The 15,000-nt window shown below is 41.4% G+C and overlaps 2 protein-coding genes across 2 annotated transcripts in view; one reads left to right on the top strand and one right to left on the bottom strand.

The window, feature by feature from the left end:
* Positions 1–904, top strand: part of LOC138863297 (RING finger protein unkempt-like) — a 15,341-nt gene extending 14,437 nt beyond the window's left edge. Inside the window, exons 7-8 of the mRNA XM_070127486.1 lie at positions 181–238; positions 841–904. Of these exons, the coding sequence (XP_069983587.1) occupies positions 181–238; positions 841–904 (122 nt within the window). The remainder of the gene's footprint in view (positions 1–180; positions 239–840) is intronic.
* An 11,989-nt stretch (positions 905–12,893) lies between these two features.
* The window catches only part of LOC113802774 (uncharacterized), a 15,316-nt gene continuing 13,209 nt past the window's right edge, over positions 12,894–15,000 (bottom strand). Inside the window, exons 3-6 of the mRNA XM_070127487.1 lie at positions 13,617–14,311; positions 13,490–13,577; positions 13,058–13,264; positions 12,894–12,968 (exon numbers count right to left, since the gene is read on the bottom strand). Of these exons, the coding sequence (XP_069983588.1) occupies positions 12,894–12,968; positions 13,058–13,264; positions 13,490–13,577; positions 13,617–14,311 (1,065 nt within the window). The remainder of the gene's footprint in view (positions 12,969–13,057; positions 13,265–13,489; positions 13,578–13,616; positions 14,312–15,000) is intronic.

Here is a 15,000-nt window from a genome sequence, read left to right on the forward strand (position 1 = left end):
TAGTACAGTATAGCTGTTTGTGTAAAAGTTTGTAAGAGAAGTACAGGTGAGAAACACCACTATTTCCCCCCCAAAATGTCAGCTTTCTGAAGTTTGTATAATATTTTCCTGTCACTTTAAAGTGAAAATAACATATACAAAGTTCAGTTTAGGAATTTCTCTTCATATTTATACTGAAAGGTAGTGATCAGGTTTGTTTTATTCCCCAGTTCACCCTTGCTGATGTTATTCAGTTGCTGTGAGTGCCTTAATTGTGACAGTGTGCATATAGAGGTGAGTGTCTGTAATACAGTGTAGTAATGAAGAAAAAGAGGCAAAGCACGGGGTTAGGCTTGCATTTAAAAGCAAAGGGAAAAAGGTTTTTTTAATTGTTTTCTTTTGAGGGTTCTTACTTTGGGGATTAAAAGAGAATCTAGATATACTGTAGCAATCAAATTGGATTTTGAATATTAAAATGCTAAGCCTGGGAATTTCTCCAAACCCATGTCAATTAGTCATTTCTTGAAATATGTTTTCTTTGAGTTACAAAAATGTCTGTTGTGATTTGCTAGAGATATATAAAACTTGTAGATTATTTTGTTATAGTTGTATTACTTTAGAATTATTTATATTTGTGGTTTTATATATTTTTTGCACCTGTTTAGTTTATTGTTTAAAGGAGTGGTTTAAGGATTATACATGAAAGTATGCTATTAAAATATCTTTTAAATCTCTATGTAGGTTTAAAAAAGACCTATAGTTGGTCTGCTTGAATACTGCTTTCCTTCTGTAGTAAACTGGTGATATTTGTCTCGGTATTTTCTTTTAATCCTATGACTCAGCAGTGATTTATTTTTTAAGACATGAACAAGTGTCTGGGGGTACTGGTAATGGAAGATTCACTCTACACATAGTGAAGATGTGAATAATATGAAATAACACATCCTATTGACACTAGTGTAAGAATTAAACAAAAAACTACTGGGAACAGTGCATATCCCCCCCCCATATACTGATTTGTGGAAGACCCCTTCATTAGAAATCAAATTTATTTTGTATTATCTTTGGGAAAAGATGGACTTGTAAGTAAAGATTAACATCTAGATGAAAATGTATAGATGGATGCAAAGAAAATCTCCACTCCAAGAAGTTAGAAAAAATGTGCCTTCATATTTAAAAACAACAGCCATGGAATGTGTCCATAATTCATGAAACCACAGAGAGAGAGAGAGAAAAAAAAAGGTATATGAAAGATGTTTAATGGTTAAAACATCTGTGAGACCAGAGCTATTTAAACTAAAACTAGCATGGGTTTCAGGAGGTCCAAAGATGACTAGATAAAAGTAGTTATAGTAAAGTGTTTTCCTTAGACTTTAATGCTTTGTGTATCACATGTAAATATGAGGCAATCAGATCTCAATAAATACATTATATGCATTATAATTCATTAATAAAAAAAAAAATCTGCTGTATCAACATATAAGGTCAATAGTAGTATTATTAAAAATATAGAAAAGATATTGAGTTTTTTAGAGGTGAAGTCTCAGGTAAGAAAGCTTTTTTTTTTTTTGTTCCTATGGCATGTTTTGGGGATTTTCCCCGTGAATGATTAATGACTAAAACAAATAAGTGTGCTATATATCATAGGTCATACAGCACATGGTAAAGTAATGTGCAAAAGTAAGAATTAATTAATATTAGCAAAAATATGTTGGGATGTCAAAGTCAGAGCCACAGGTTATATGTTAGTGAAAAGGGTAAGAGGGATTAGCAAACGTATGTACAAAAGGCCAGTTTTGGGACTGACACAAAGCCAGCCCTTTTTCATTCTTCCCACAAGGCTCTCACACACTTTAGGGTGTGGACAGAAGGGGGGATGAAAAAGGGAAAAAAGGGAAAATGATGGAGGAGAAAGACTAAAATTATTGAGGCGAGCTCTGATGTCTAGATAGGGGTTATACCTCTTACAGTCTCCAGATGGGTTGGTACAACAGCATATTTAAACACAACATTGTGTTAAGGTAATATTTCTGGGGAATGGGGTCTCATAGCTTACACATTTCTTAAAGAAGTCTAGGAACCACGGAAAGTACATTAAAAGCTCTTAGGGATATTGGAATAGCATTACAAGATAGGGAAAAGTAAAAGTATAGAGGGGGAGCAAATTAGGGGAAAAGGGACTAGTATAAAAGGGGAAGGGAAGTTAGGGGTATATAGATTAAATGGAGGGTATCTATGTGTCTGAAGATCTGAGAACAAAGTTGTCAAAAGAAAAGTCTGTCATTTAGGGGATCACAGGATGTGGTCAAAAAATGAAGAAAGGATGGATGCTCTAGTTGTCATCAATATTAAAGAAATTTGGAGTGAGGATGAGGGAGAGGAGGTTCCTTGTCATTTAGAAGTTTAGGGATGTGTCCAAGATTTTTTTTTGGGGGATCTGAAAATCTAAGGATTTCTTATGAGCTGAGAAGAGGAGACACTCAAGAAGTTGTATGGAATGAGTAGGTTTAGGAGAGGATGTGGTAGAAGATGGAGGTGAAAGTTTGATCTTTAGTAGCAACAGGTAAAGCAAGTGAAAGGGAGGTACAACAGGAAGTGGAGTATCTGGATTTTGGCAAAAGAATTTGACTGGGAGATAATAGGGGTATGGGGAAGAAGTACGATAGAGGATCATCAGACATGTTAGGAAGAAGAGGAATGGAACATGTTGGAATAGGTGTTGAAAATAAAAAAACCCTGATTATGTTTCTTGTTGCTTCTTCACATGGTGTGAGGTTCACTTGAATTCAGAAGTAACTTTGTGACCTAACTTTAAAAGGGAAAGGGCCCTTTTATAAATATCATATGGAGCTCACCATATTGGAAAACTCCAGAGGACAGTATAGTAACTTGAATTGTCATAACCTAATTGAGGGAGCAACAGTGTTTGGCTAGTCCAGATTAATAAGTTTGTAGTGGGCAGATTTGTACTCTCATAATGCCCTTTTGTACTTTGAACTAGCAGAACTTGAAGAAATTCTGAAAAAGGTGGCTGTGTGCTGCCAACAAGGTGATGAAGGTAAGGGAGCTGAAGGGGGAATAAGTAGGTGGTTTAGGTAAGGTTGGGATAAACTGAACATATTTATGTGTCTGAGGAAAAGTGAGAGAAGGAAACAAGGCAGAAATGTGGATTCCAAGGATGTTCATGTTGGGAGGTTGGTGAAGGGAGGATATGTGTGGAAAAAGCAGGTGCTGGAATCCTGAAAGAGGGACATTACATAGGGGACATAGGCGGCTGAGCTGACCTTGGGATAGGCGTGGTGTTAGGCGAGTGTATCTCAACATGTAAGCGTGCAGGGTCGTCTCCCAACATCTGTTCCAGTGGAATGATGACTTAAGGGGAGATAATTGCTTTTGGCTTTACAGTTATAGGTTTTATATTGTGGATGCTGACTGTAAGATTTTCCGTCACTCTGGTACAAGAAGGCTTTAAAAGTAATAAACTGCACTGGAATATGTGAGAAGCGTGGGTTAGACAGATGCCAACAAACCAGTCTGGTCTTACAGACAAGGGGATTGGTCGAGGCACAGACTTTGTTGTGAGGGTTAATGGAGGGCAGGAGTCAGTAAAATAGTGAAAGATGAAGGCAAAAGGAGTGCATACATTTCTAAAAAGGGTAAGTATTACTAGATCAGGAGGTAGGGTTTATTTTTGAAAGGGACGGGAAGGTTACTGCTTAACCAGCCCTAATGGATTAACCCTGTCAAAATTATTGAATGGCTGAGAAATTTAATTTGGGAGACATGGTCTAAGGGGAAATGAGTTAGGAGAAGCAGAAGAGGGGGAATATCTGAGATTTCGGTGGGTCAGGAAGGTCTGAGGATAAAGCAGGCAGGTATAAGCTATGGAGGAATGAATGAGCCAAAAGAGCAAGGAGAGGCCTGAGGAGGGGGAAAAGGTGGAGTCGAGAGAGAACCAGGCACGGGAGTAGGTAAACGCAGAGAAGAGGTAAAGGCAGGGAAAACAGGGATTGCAGCAGAACAAGCAGAGCAAGAAGGGGAAAGGTTAGAGGCAGAAGGAGGATATGGCATCCATATAATCTAGGAGTGGTAACATGGAAGATGGAGGACGAGGTTTTATGCATTTGGGTCCTGAGATATGTGGGAAAGAGCCCTTTAGATCACAAGTGTATGGGCTCTGCCAGGACACTGGTCAAAATATAACGCCTAGGGAAATTCTAGGTTGTGAAGAATGGTATTGGAGTGGAGCTACAGAGTAAGCAGTGACGGTTTGGGGGACCCAGGCCAGAGTAAGAAAAGGGGGAGAGACTTGGAGGCAGAGAAGCAAAGCACAGGCAGGGCTCCAAGAAGATACCTTGAAGACAAGTGGATCAAGAAATTGACAGAGATCTGGTAAGGGACATGTGCCAGAGGCATAGATGCAGACACACAACATATAGTGATGCCTCGGGGTCTTGGTCACAATGTCATTACAGCAAGAAGGAATAAAAGCGGTACTGTGCACACTTGTGACGCCTCAACTGATAGTAGGATATGGATGCCGTGGAAAAGGTAATTTCAGACCTGGAAGTACGTTTGGCATGGCCATCTGGTAGGTTTGAATGTGATAACGGTGGAGGACAAATTGTTACTGGGAGAACACAGGCCTGCTGTGTGCCAGGTGTTTTTTCTGAGACTGGGTAATATATTAATAGATGTATTGATGGTGGCCTGTAAAATGCAGATGAAATATATGTCTCGAAATGGTCATGGGGTCTGCTGTACTTCTGGGCACGGCGGAAAACCAACCTGAAGGGGAAAAATAGAGATTATGAGATCTGTGATACTCACATTGGGCTTAGCACCATCTGCTCTGTAGTTTGGCACAGGCAGCTGCTGGAGCACATGTGTAATCTGGGGTAGGGTACCCAAGATTTATTGCCTTAAGAAAGGAGAGCTGAATGAGAAGGAAATTTTCAAAAGAAAAAAAGTCTAAAAGAAAAGGAGCACACGTTTATCAGAGGATAGCGTGGAAGGTGATATGGGGTGCATTTCTTGATGGCTTTAATGGAAGAAAATTGTGGGGAAAAGTAGATTAATGTCACTGACCTGGCTGAACAGTCACCCAGTTCATTAGCTACTTGGGAGACTGAGAAATGAGAGAATTTCATATATGGAGTGGACTGGTGCATGATGGGGGTGATGCTTGCCTGATAATTTATGGATCCGACGCAAACAGCTGAAAGATGTGATGTAATTGAGGAAACACACTTTTGCCAGCTATTTTGTACGGCTAAGATGGACAGAAGCTCTTTTAAAGAAACTAGGGCTGATAGCTGGTGGTAAAAGCCTGTTTTAAGAAGCGCTTTGGTGCAATCAGAATTCCACCATAGAACACATACATTTAGAGGCAGGTCTGAAGTTCTGAGGAATGGCTGTATAGGCAGCTCTTAGGGATCGTGTAAAACATTGTAGCATATCTGAAATGGACGGTAAGGGATAGAGGGATAGGTATAGTAGAGAGTGAAGTAGTATGCCAGTCAGCTCTATCAAAATGCACCAGCGTGAGGATTAGAAGTGGTATACTAAGTAGAGAAGGGAGTACTGGGAAGTGGCCCAGAACTGACCTGTGAAATCTAAATGAAGAGAAGGGGTTAAGGAGAAAAGTTAAGGCACAGGAAAAGGATTGTGTGCGCATTAAAGTCTGGGTGATCTGAATTGAAGAACAATTAGAAGACGTAGAAGAGAAGCACTTGAGATCGGCCTCGAGAGTTGGTAGAGTCACCTCACAGAGTGTGGCGGTAGTTGAAATCACCAACTACAGGAAAGGTGGTTGAGTGCTGGAAATTTGAGTTTCATAGGCAGCAAAGTCAATGGGATGGGATGGGGAGAAGTAGACTGGAAATTTACTAGATCTGACACAAGTAAGATGCGAATAGCTGTGAATCTACAGGTTTGTAAGGGAGGTATGATGTAAGGTGTTTGATGATGAAGTATAGACGAGACACAAGAGTGTGAGGAAGAGATAAATGGTAATTGGGAATTGGAATAGAGGATATAAAGAGTCTATTGGAAGCAGATGATAGATAGATTATAAAGAAACAAGGATAATAAGTCTGTCTGTAGGAATGGAACCAATATTCCAAATGTAGGAGAGCTATATCTAGTTATTTTAAGGAGTGAAATGCACATAATATTAATCTGGGGCAAAGGAGCTAGGGGGTGTAAAGGAGGGGTATCAGGAAGTGGAGGATCTGGGGAAGGGCATTGTTGTGACATGAGTGTGATTCATGTGCATATCCAGGAGGAGTGGAAAGGATAGAGGGATGGAGGGAGGAGAATGTGATAGTTGGAGTTGAAGGGGGGTGTGGGCTGTGGTTGGGAGGGAGTATGGGGGAGTATTAGTGGTAGGAGGCATATCGGAAGGATGGATAGTTTGTTGAAGGGGACAAGGTCTTGGGAGGGATTAGGGAGGAAGGGGTGTAGGGGTGCTGTGAGTAAGAGGGGGATGGATGACAGAGGATGGGTATTGGGAGGATGGATATCGAGGTGAATGGAATTGAGGGGGTTAGGTTGGGTTAGAGGGGGAATAGTAGGAGGAGGAAGAATATCGGCAACCACTTTCATGGAAGGAGCACGAGTTATGGGATCTTGTGTCCTCACAGAGATAGCTTTGAATGTCATCCATTGTTTCTGCAGTGGAGTTGGTTGAGAGTTTTGTGAGAAGGTACTGTTTCTGCAATGGAGTTGGTTGAGAGTTTTGTGGATAAAAGTTTTATGAGGGGTGGAAGAGGAGACTTGTGTCTCAGGAATAAAGGTAAAGGTGGAGGTGATTGTGCTGTAGGGGGAAGAAGGGTTAACGTTAGTCTGTCTTACCAGAAAAAGGGTAGAGGAGAGGGGTTGTGTTGGGGCTGTGGTTGAGACAAGTGTTTTGGGTTTAGGGACTGCATCGAAGCTTCCACTTGGTGTCCACAGAGCACAGGGTCTATCAGATTGTCGGACGTTGTGAAACAAACCAGAGATTTGGTCTCAGCAGTTTCCAGCACACACCTTCAGCCTATCCAGATGAAACACCCTAGGGGTGAGTAAATTGGTCTGAGGATGTAGAATGTAGAAGTGGAAATGGGATATTTTGGGGTGGAGGGGGAGGGGCTGAGCTGGGTCTGAGCACGGGAGCATGGTGCATGAGAACCTTGTCGACATGCTTCCTGGTTCCTGGTTTCTCACGTAAAGTGAGACCATTTTTTGGATTGAGAGTTAAGTACTAGATTCAACTTGTGGGTGGGACAGCCTCTATAAAATACATTATGGGGGCCGCAGTTGGCACATGTTCGTGTTTGTGCTGAGAAGTTGACTGTTATTATGACCGAGTTGCATATGGGGCATCGGTCTGGGAACGGCAATGTTTGTAGATGTCAGGTGTTTCATGCCAACAGTTTTACATTGACGGGGAAGGAGTTGGTATGGTCGAACAGGGGAGGGATTATGTTCCACCGATGTAGATAGAGGAAGGGCATGTACAGAAGGTAATTTTGACAATGTTAATTGATTCTTTCATTGATCTTTTAGGAGGGAATGTAGTGTAGCAATGTACTGATTTCACATCTTGGTCTTTTGAGGTATCCTAGTAAGTCTTCTCCGAGCTCCGATCTGAATCTTTGTGGTCGATCACAGTTTGTTGGAGAGACAGTTCCTGTAATAATTTATTATGTGTGATGAGGTTCAGAATGGGGGCTGCCAGAAATGATCAGTTAAATTGATAGTGCTAGATCTAGTTCCTGATCTGGATTTGAGCAAAGACGGATCATTCGCCTGGTAGGAAAGGGGACTCTGCCTACTTGTTTTTGGAGGCATTTTGTTGAAAGAGAAGAGTGTTGCCTGAGTATGGAGCTGCAGTGGATCACGAAAAATCGGTCCCATTTAGTTAAAGCAATGAGAGAGTATTTAAGATATCTGTAGGGTTGGTGGTGCAGGGATGGTCTAGACGTGTGGAAGAGGGAGTACTATTTGAATATTGGAGAATTAGGCTGCAAGGTAGTAATATGGAGGATTATTGCTTAATGATGTACATGGGGTAGAGTTGATGAATTTGAGGAAGTTGAGTGGAGAATGTCTTCTGGATGATTCTTTCTGTTGGTGGGGGAATGCACTAGTAGGCATTTAGAGTGGGTAGCATTGTCTAGAGCCGTGGTCAAAGGAGAGCCTGTTGGGGCTATTTGATAAAGGGGCTAGCCTCATTTATTCCTCTAATAAAGGGAGATTACATTTTTCATTACTGGTCAATGGGGAACCTGGGATTATATAAAAGGCCCAACTGTCCAGCTCCTTTCGCTACTGAAGGTAGTGGCTGAGATTAGCTCTGGTACAGGCTCCATAGTTCCTGCAGGCCTAGGACTGGTACCAGGGGTCACCATCCTCTCAGTACTGGTTTCTGCCGACCTTAGGAAGGGATAGGGGAAGGGGCTGGGAGAAGGGATGAAACAAAAGCTGGAGGGGGAAAAGACCATGGGACTGATGAGTCGAAGCTCGAGGCCCTAGACAGGAGATCCTGCTTAATCAGTCTGCCTTCCTATGTTTCCACTGTTAGCCCAACATAAGTAAGGGATTGGGGGGTTAAGGGTAAAGAATCTTAATTATTGTCCATGGTGAGCCTAAATAAAATGAGGAAAAGAAATATTGATCCTCAGGGTCCTAGAGGAAAAGGGCTTGTACTAACGAGGAAACTGCCCATGGCTCAGTTTGAGGTTATCTATGACTGAGAGAAGCATAGGTCTTTCATCCCTTTCCATTGCTGCTCTCACGAATCTAGGAATGGGACAGAAGAAGGGGATGAAGAAGATAATGGAAGAGAAAAGGAGAAGAAAAGACCAAGTAAAATCAGCAAGGTGAGGGATGAGAACTATGTGTTCATATTAGTTTGTCTTGTCTCCTAAGATTAGAGACAGCAAAATTTGCAAGGTATTATAGGGGTCATAGAACTAATGAGGAAAATAACAAAGATTGTATTTCATGTAATTAAGTATAGAGGTGTAAAAAGATTTATGAATAAAGCATTTTATTTTCATACTATGTATGCATTCATGTTAAATACTGTCCTGTTATTAGGTTCTGAACAAAGAACTATTAAAGCCTATTCATACAGTTTATTTGTTTGTTTCATTAAATAAGAATGATGACAAATTACAAATTACAAATACTCACCACTGCCTCAAAAAATTTCCAGCTCAGTCAAGGGACACCTCATTCATTTATATTTTTAATTTTGACAGTCATCTTTATTTCTCTCATAATTTCTTGTAGTAATATATGCTTACAAAATCTAATGTTTGTACATTTTTCATTGTATCCTCATTCATGAGAGAATGAAATAAAATGAACCAAATTCCACAATGTTGTTTTGTTTTTCTACATCTATATTTTTATCTATTTGAGGCTGAAAATGAAAACAAAATATGAGGACTGATTACAATATCAAATGGATTTAATTCTGATAGACATTACAAGTCAAGACATGTGAAAGGCTGACATTTCTTTTGTATAAGTAGGAAAATATATGTGTGTGTTTTTGTGTGTGTGTGTGTGTGTGTGCGTGTGTGTGTGTGTGTGTGTGTGTGTGTGCGTGTGTGTGCTGTAAAGGTATGCAAGGTGCGTGCGTGTGCGTGTGTGTGTGTGTGTGTGTGTGTGTGTGTGTGTGTGTGTGTGTGTGTGTGTGTGTGTGTGTGTGTGTGTGTGTGTGTGTGTGTGTGTGTGTGTGTGTGTGTGTGTGTGTGTGTGCGTGCGTGTGCGTGTGTGGGTGCTGAAAAATTGTCATTTGATGTTATCATAGGAAAATGTATATTATTCCTTCCTTGGGGAAAATCTAACATACAAAAATGCAAATAAAAGTTATTGTTTCAGCACTAACATAAAGTGAAGCCTCTCACTGCTTTCATCAATAAAATTGTGCACATGAAGGCTACATGGAATAGGATCTTGAACTTCCCAGAAGTTTCCTTTCTTTCATTCAATTAACACTGAAAAAAGACAATAGAGAGATTATTGATAATTATTTTTCACATCTATCATTCCCTCAATTTTTTATTTGTACACAGTTTATCTTCATACTTCACTAACTTTAAGGTTCCTTCTTTTTCAAAATGAAATCTAAATAAATCCCAAAATCATACAGGTTTTCATCACTGTTGCTATATTATATGAGAACAAAAGAAAATGTTTTAGCCTCCATTACATTGGTATGCTACTTAAGGCTTCCACACTGATCTTTATAGGTGTGTCAAGTCTTCTATTGCAGCTGCCCCTTTCATTGATACTCACTACTGCAGGTCCATCCCACCAGCACACTTACAACCTTCAGAGCATTTCAGGCATATAAGGGAATCTTCCATTATTTTCATGTAAATACTGCTGTCCCTGATCAACTGCATCCAAATACATCTCATTTTTTCTATTATTTTGCAGGCGAGATTCGTACTTTCTAAGTCACTCACCTTTGCCAAACTTTTTCTTTCCCTCATGAGCCTTTCCAGTTCTAGACTTGAGTTCAACCCTCCCAGTTTGATAGTTCTATTTTTTCATTAATTACTTTTATCTTCATGTGGGTCCATTCCTTCTGCTTCCTTCTGTGAGGGTTGGCCCATGTTAACTTTTTCTGATGCTGGATACATGTTTTGAATTCCTTTTCATCGCCATTTTCCATGCCTGACCCCTAGCTTTCCTCACTCTGGGATCTCGAAGAGACTTTGTTATTCAAGCCTGAGCTTGAGCTGATCTTCCTGAGCAGAACTTGTCATCCTCACATGCTGCCTTCTGAGTCCTAGTCTACCAGCATTTTCTGAAACCACTCCATTACCAGCCTAGATGCCCCCTTGGAGGCTGAAGGCTCTTCTAGGTGAGACCTTGCTGCCACGAGCATCTCTTGTTGGGCTCGTAAGAGAGGACATATCCTCTAGATTCTCTCTGGTAGATTCCCAACCGCCTATTTAGGGAGAAGGGCACAATGTGAGCCTGGAGAAGAACCGACAACCTCAGACCTATACTTTATTTAGATAGGTATATATAAAACTAATATACAATTTAGTATCAACAAAACATCAGAAGTTAATTTTGTCTCTTTTTCCCTGTAGTTAAATATGACTGATTTAAAATACTGTATAAATTTTCAGGTTCATTTAAACTTCATGTCTTATATCATTTTAGCTACAACCCAACTCCACTTTGTGCAACAAATATAGGCAGTAAGCCTCCTGTCCTGATGACATACTTGATCGCAAGTGTATCCTGTGCCTGTGCAATACTGAGCTGGTGCATACACCTGATACCCATTGCAGTTTAGAATTGTTTTTGTTTACTGTTGCTGCTAGCTTTGTCAGACAGCTTCTCCTAGTATAGAAGATAATATATGACAAACATATTACATATTGTATGTTGAAGGTACCTATGATATAATTAAGACTATAACACACTGTATCAATAGTTACAAAGAAAAATAAGTTTTCCATTGGCATTAAAAGTGCAATGTATTGATTGCTGCACACAAAAATCATATTGCCTAGTTAATTTTGGTAGAAAAGAACAATTCTTTTCTGCGTAGTTGGAAGCTTCCTTCGACAATTTTTCCCTCCTCGTAACTTGTCTCAGCAGAGTCCTTCCTTTCAGCTCGACCTGGGAAGGAAAGCCAATGATGCTTGCTAAACAAAGAGGTACAAGTAAGTTATTTCTCCATACAGTTAACTTCCAATCATTATTTCCTGTTAACAGCATGTTCTAGTATCCTTAAGACCAATAAATGATTCATCTAAATGCCAAAAAATCTTATCAGATGTGTTTTGTTAAAGATTATATTGCATTCCTCTAATGGATATTAGACAACAGGCCCAACCTGCTCTTCCAATGCTCTTCGCTTTCTTCCTCTCCATCACGTTCCTCCTAATACATCATTTCCTCTCAGGAAATGGCATGCTTCTGTCTTCTGCTGTTGAGCTTTTGTCACGCTCCTTCAAGATCTGCCTAGTTCCAGCTCATCCTCAAGCCATTTCTTCATAGCCAGTGATGATCAGTATGATAATCATTCACTCATAGATACTCTTTTTCCTTAATTACTGCTCTCTTAACATGTTTTGTGTATGCCTCTTACAATAATTCAACTGGTTCATCCATGCTGTAATGGGCAAATCACATAATCACCTTCTGTCTCCTGTTCTTGACAATGACCTCCCTGGCTTGAGGTTGGTTAGTGCTGAAGATAGTCGGGTCTGCAGTGTGTCACACTTGCCTAACTGGTTGCGCAGGTTGGCCTGCATATGCCCACTGCACTCTCCACTCTGCGGCCAAATGCTGCTGCAGCCAGGACTCCCTGAGAATACTCTGAGTGATGATATGAAGACTAAAGATCACAGAACAGAGGAGTTAAACAAGGGACACTAGAAAAAATTCATACAGAATATACAGGCAAGAGACATTTGGAGAAGGAAGACCAGGGAATGGAATATATCATAAATAAAGAAAGAAGATCATGTAAAAGCAAACTATCTGCACTAAAGACGAAGAACTCTCCCTAACCTATACCTAGAAGTGTTATCTATCAGATCGCAATGTCCCTGCCCACCTTACCTGTTTCAGAAGAGCCTCTGGTCCTCTTTCCATGTCTCCACCTCTTTAATGGCAGCTGCACAAGGAGCTGTAGACGTTGTTTGTGGATCTCACTTGCCAGCCCTTCAGCCCAACATTTCACCAGTGAAGGAAGTCCTGGCTTGGTCACCATATGATTTCCCCACTGTGAGCCGGCACACCTGCCTCTGCCTTCCTCTTCGGAGCTACTGTCATCGTTTGAGGCTTCCATGATGAGTTCAAGGAGTTGTGATCAGAATTAACCTTCATCATTTCAGTGGATGCCGACTGACAACTCACTCTCCTTGGCACCTTGGACAACTCTGCCACTATCCCAAGAACTTGATCCTTCTCTTCTCATCAAGCACAAGGGGTGTGCTACTGCCAGGAACCAGAATAGCCACCTTCAACAGAGCAGAAAGCCTGGATAGAGGTCCGTAACATCTTCAAAAGCAGATAGATTGATAGAGGTGCTATGGCATTCATCAGTCACCTGAGGAAGGTGGATTTGTAGCTGTGGGTTCTGGCTGAAGTATGCAGAAAGGTTGGCAGGTGTAGCCCGGATCTTCCCCGCAGCTCGCTCAGCCAGGAAGTTTGGCTGTTTTAGATCCTTGATGGGATCCGTCTTGATTGGGTAGCCCAGCAGAGAGTAGCTGAAGCATGCAGGAATACTGGTTGTTTGCATTTTATTTGGCATAAGCTAGAAGGAGAAATTTAATATTAGTTAATGTGAAATGTTACCACTGAATTTTTAAAAGGCAGTGTTGTCAAATGTATTTTTTATGAAAGAAAAGAAGAAGAAGAAGAAGAAGAAGAAGAAGAAAAAAAAAAAAGTAAAAAATAGAAATCACATAAAAATTTTTTTTAATCAAATAATCTGTTCTAAATTTTTGGCAAAGACAATTGTAGAGAGAGAGAGTTTCACCTGGATGTTCTTTGCGTCCAATCTGGAAGAAGCCTCTTCGTTCTCACGAGTTCTGTTGTGCTTGCTTGACTTCTCTTGCTCCACTGCACTTCCAGTTGTGTCTTAGCAGCAGTTTCAGCAGAGAAACCCATCCATGGCATTCTTTAACATTTGTCGGCCATTCACACACTTGTTAACAATCTCATCTAGAGAGCTGTGTTTTTGGTCTGTGTTACTCAGGGGTCTGGAGCCCTGGGATGTGCCACCATGGCTATTTCTGTAGTATGCTTCTCTCATGCTGTCTTCAAAGACCTTGAAGTCCCCATAGTCCTCATCAACCTCCATTTCTGTGCCATTCTCCTGCTCTTGCTTTATTTTTATCCCTTCCCATTCGTTTCTCTCTGCTTGGTAGTCTCTTTCATTTCTTATCTCATGATTGTGCTTGTTTGCCCTGTGTTGGACTGCCCTTCTGGGACTAATTTCTGCACTATGCAAGTAAGTGTCTCTTCTTGGAGAGTGTGAAACTGCCTGAGTCCAGCCAGGGGACTTGCTAGCAGGCAACCTAGGCGAGACTCCCTTTCTGTTGGACAGGAAGCCTTGGTCCTCTTTTGAGCCATTTCTAAAGTCAAGGCCTGGATGAGAAACAAGGTCCTCATCTTCATATTCCTCCTCGAGGTCATCCTTGTTCTGCGTGGAGTGGCCTTCCTCAGAGAACCTCCTGTGTGACCGCCTGGGTAAGTTCTCCCTATATGCATCTAGTGACCTGCCAGAAGGGCGGTCCCTGACCTGTCTTCTCACACTTTTGCCAGCGTCCTGAGAGCTCAGTCCACCAGCTTCTTCATTCTGAAATGAAAGCACATTAGATGGAGTGCCAAAAAACTTTTTTTTGCATCTGATTGTTACTTGGTCTTCAACCATATGCTCTTCCCCTAGTATCTCTCTCTCTCTGTCTCTCACACCATCCCTCCTCTCTCCCTCTTATTAGTTGTCACGAGGCTCAGCTCTGCATATCTGATGTATCTCTCTCTTGCCCTCACACTGTCTGTCTGTCTGTCTGTCTGTCTGTCTGTCTGTGTCTTGCACTGTGGCCTGCCTCGTCTCTCTCTCACCCTGCCCCCCTCCTCTCTCTCTCTCTCTCTCTCTCTCTCTCTCTCTCTCTCTCTCTCTTTCTTCTCTTCCTTTCTGCCTCTCTCTCTCTCTGCCTCTTCTTTGCTCTTTTCAGCCTCTCTCTCTCTCTCTGCCTCTCTCTGCCTCTCTTCCTCTGCCTCTTCTCTCTCTCTCTCTCCCTCTGCTCTCTCTCTCTCTCCTTCCTTATCTGCTCTCTTCTCTCTTTCTCTCTCCTTCCTCTCTCTTCTGCTCTCTCTCTCTCTCTCTCTCTCTCTCTCTCTCTCTCTCTCTCCTTCCTCTGCCTCTCTCTCTCTCTCTCTTCCCTCTCTCTCTGCCTCCTCTCTCTCTCTCTCTCTTTCTCTTCTTTCTTTTTCTTTCTCTCTCTCTCTCTCTCTCTCTCCTTCCTCTCTGTCACTCCTTCCTCT

The sequence above is a fragment of the Penaeus vannamei genome, chromosome 11, assembly GCF_042767895.1.
Source record: "Penaeus vannamei isolate JL-2024 chromosome 11, ASM4276789v1, whole genome shotgun sequence".
NCBI lineage: Eukaryota > Metazoa > Arthropoda > Malacostraca > Decapoda > Penaeidae > Penaeus > Penaeus vannamei.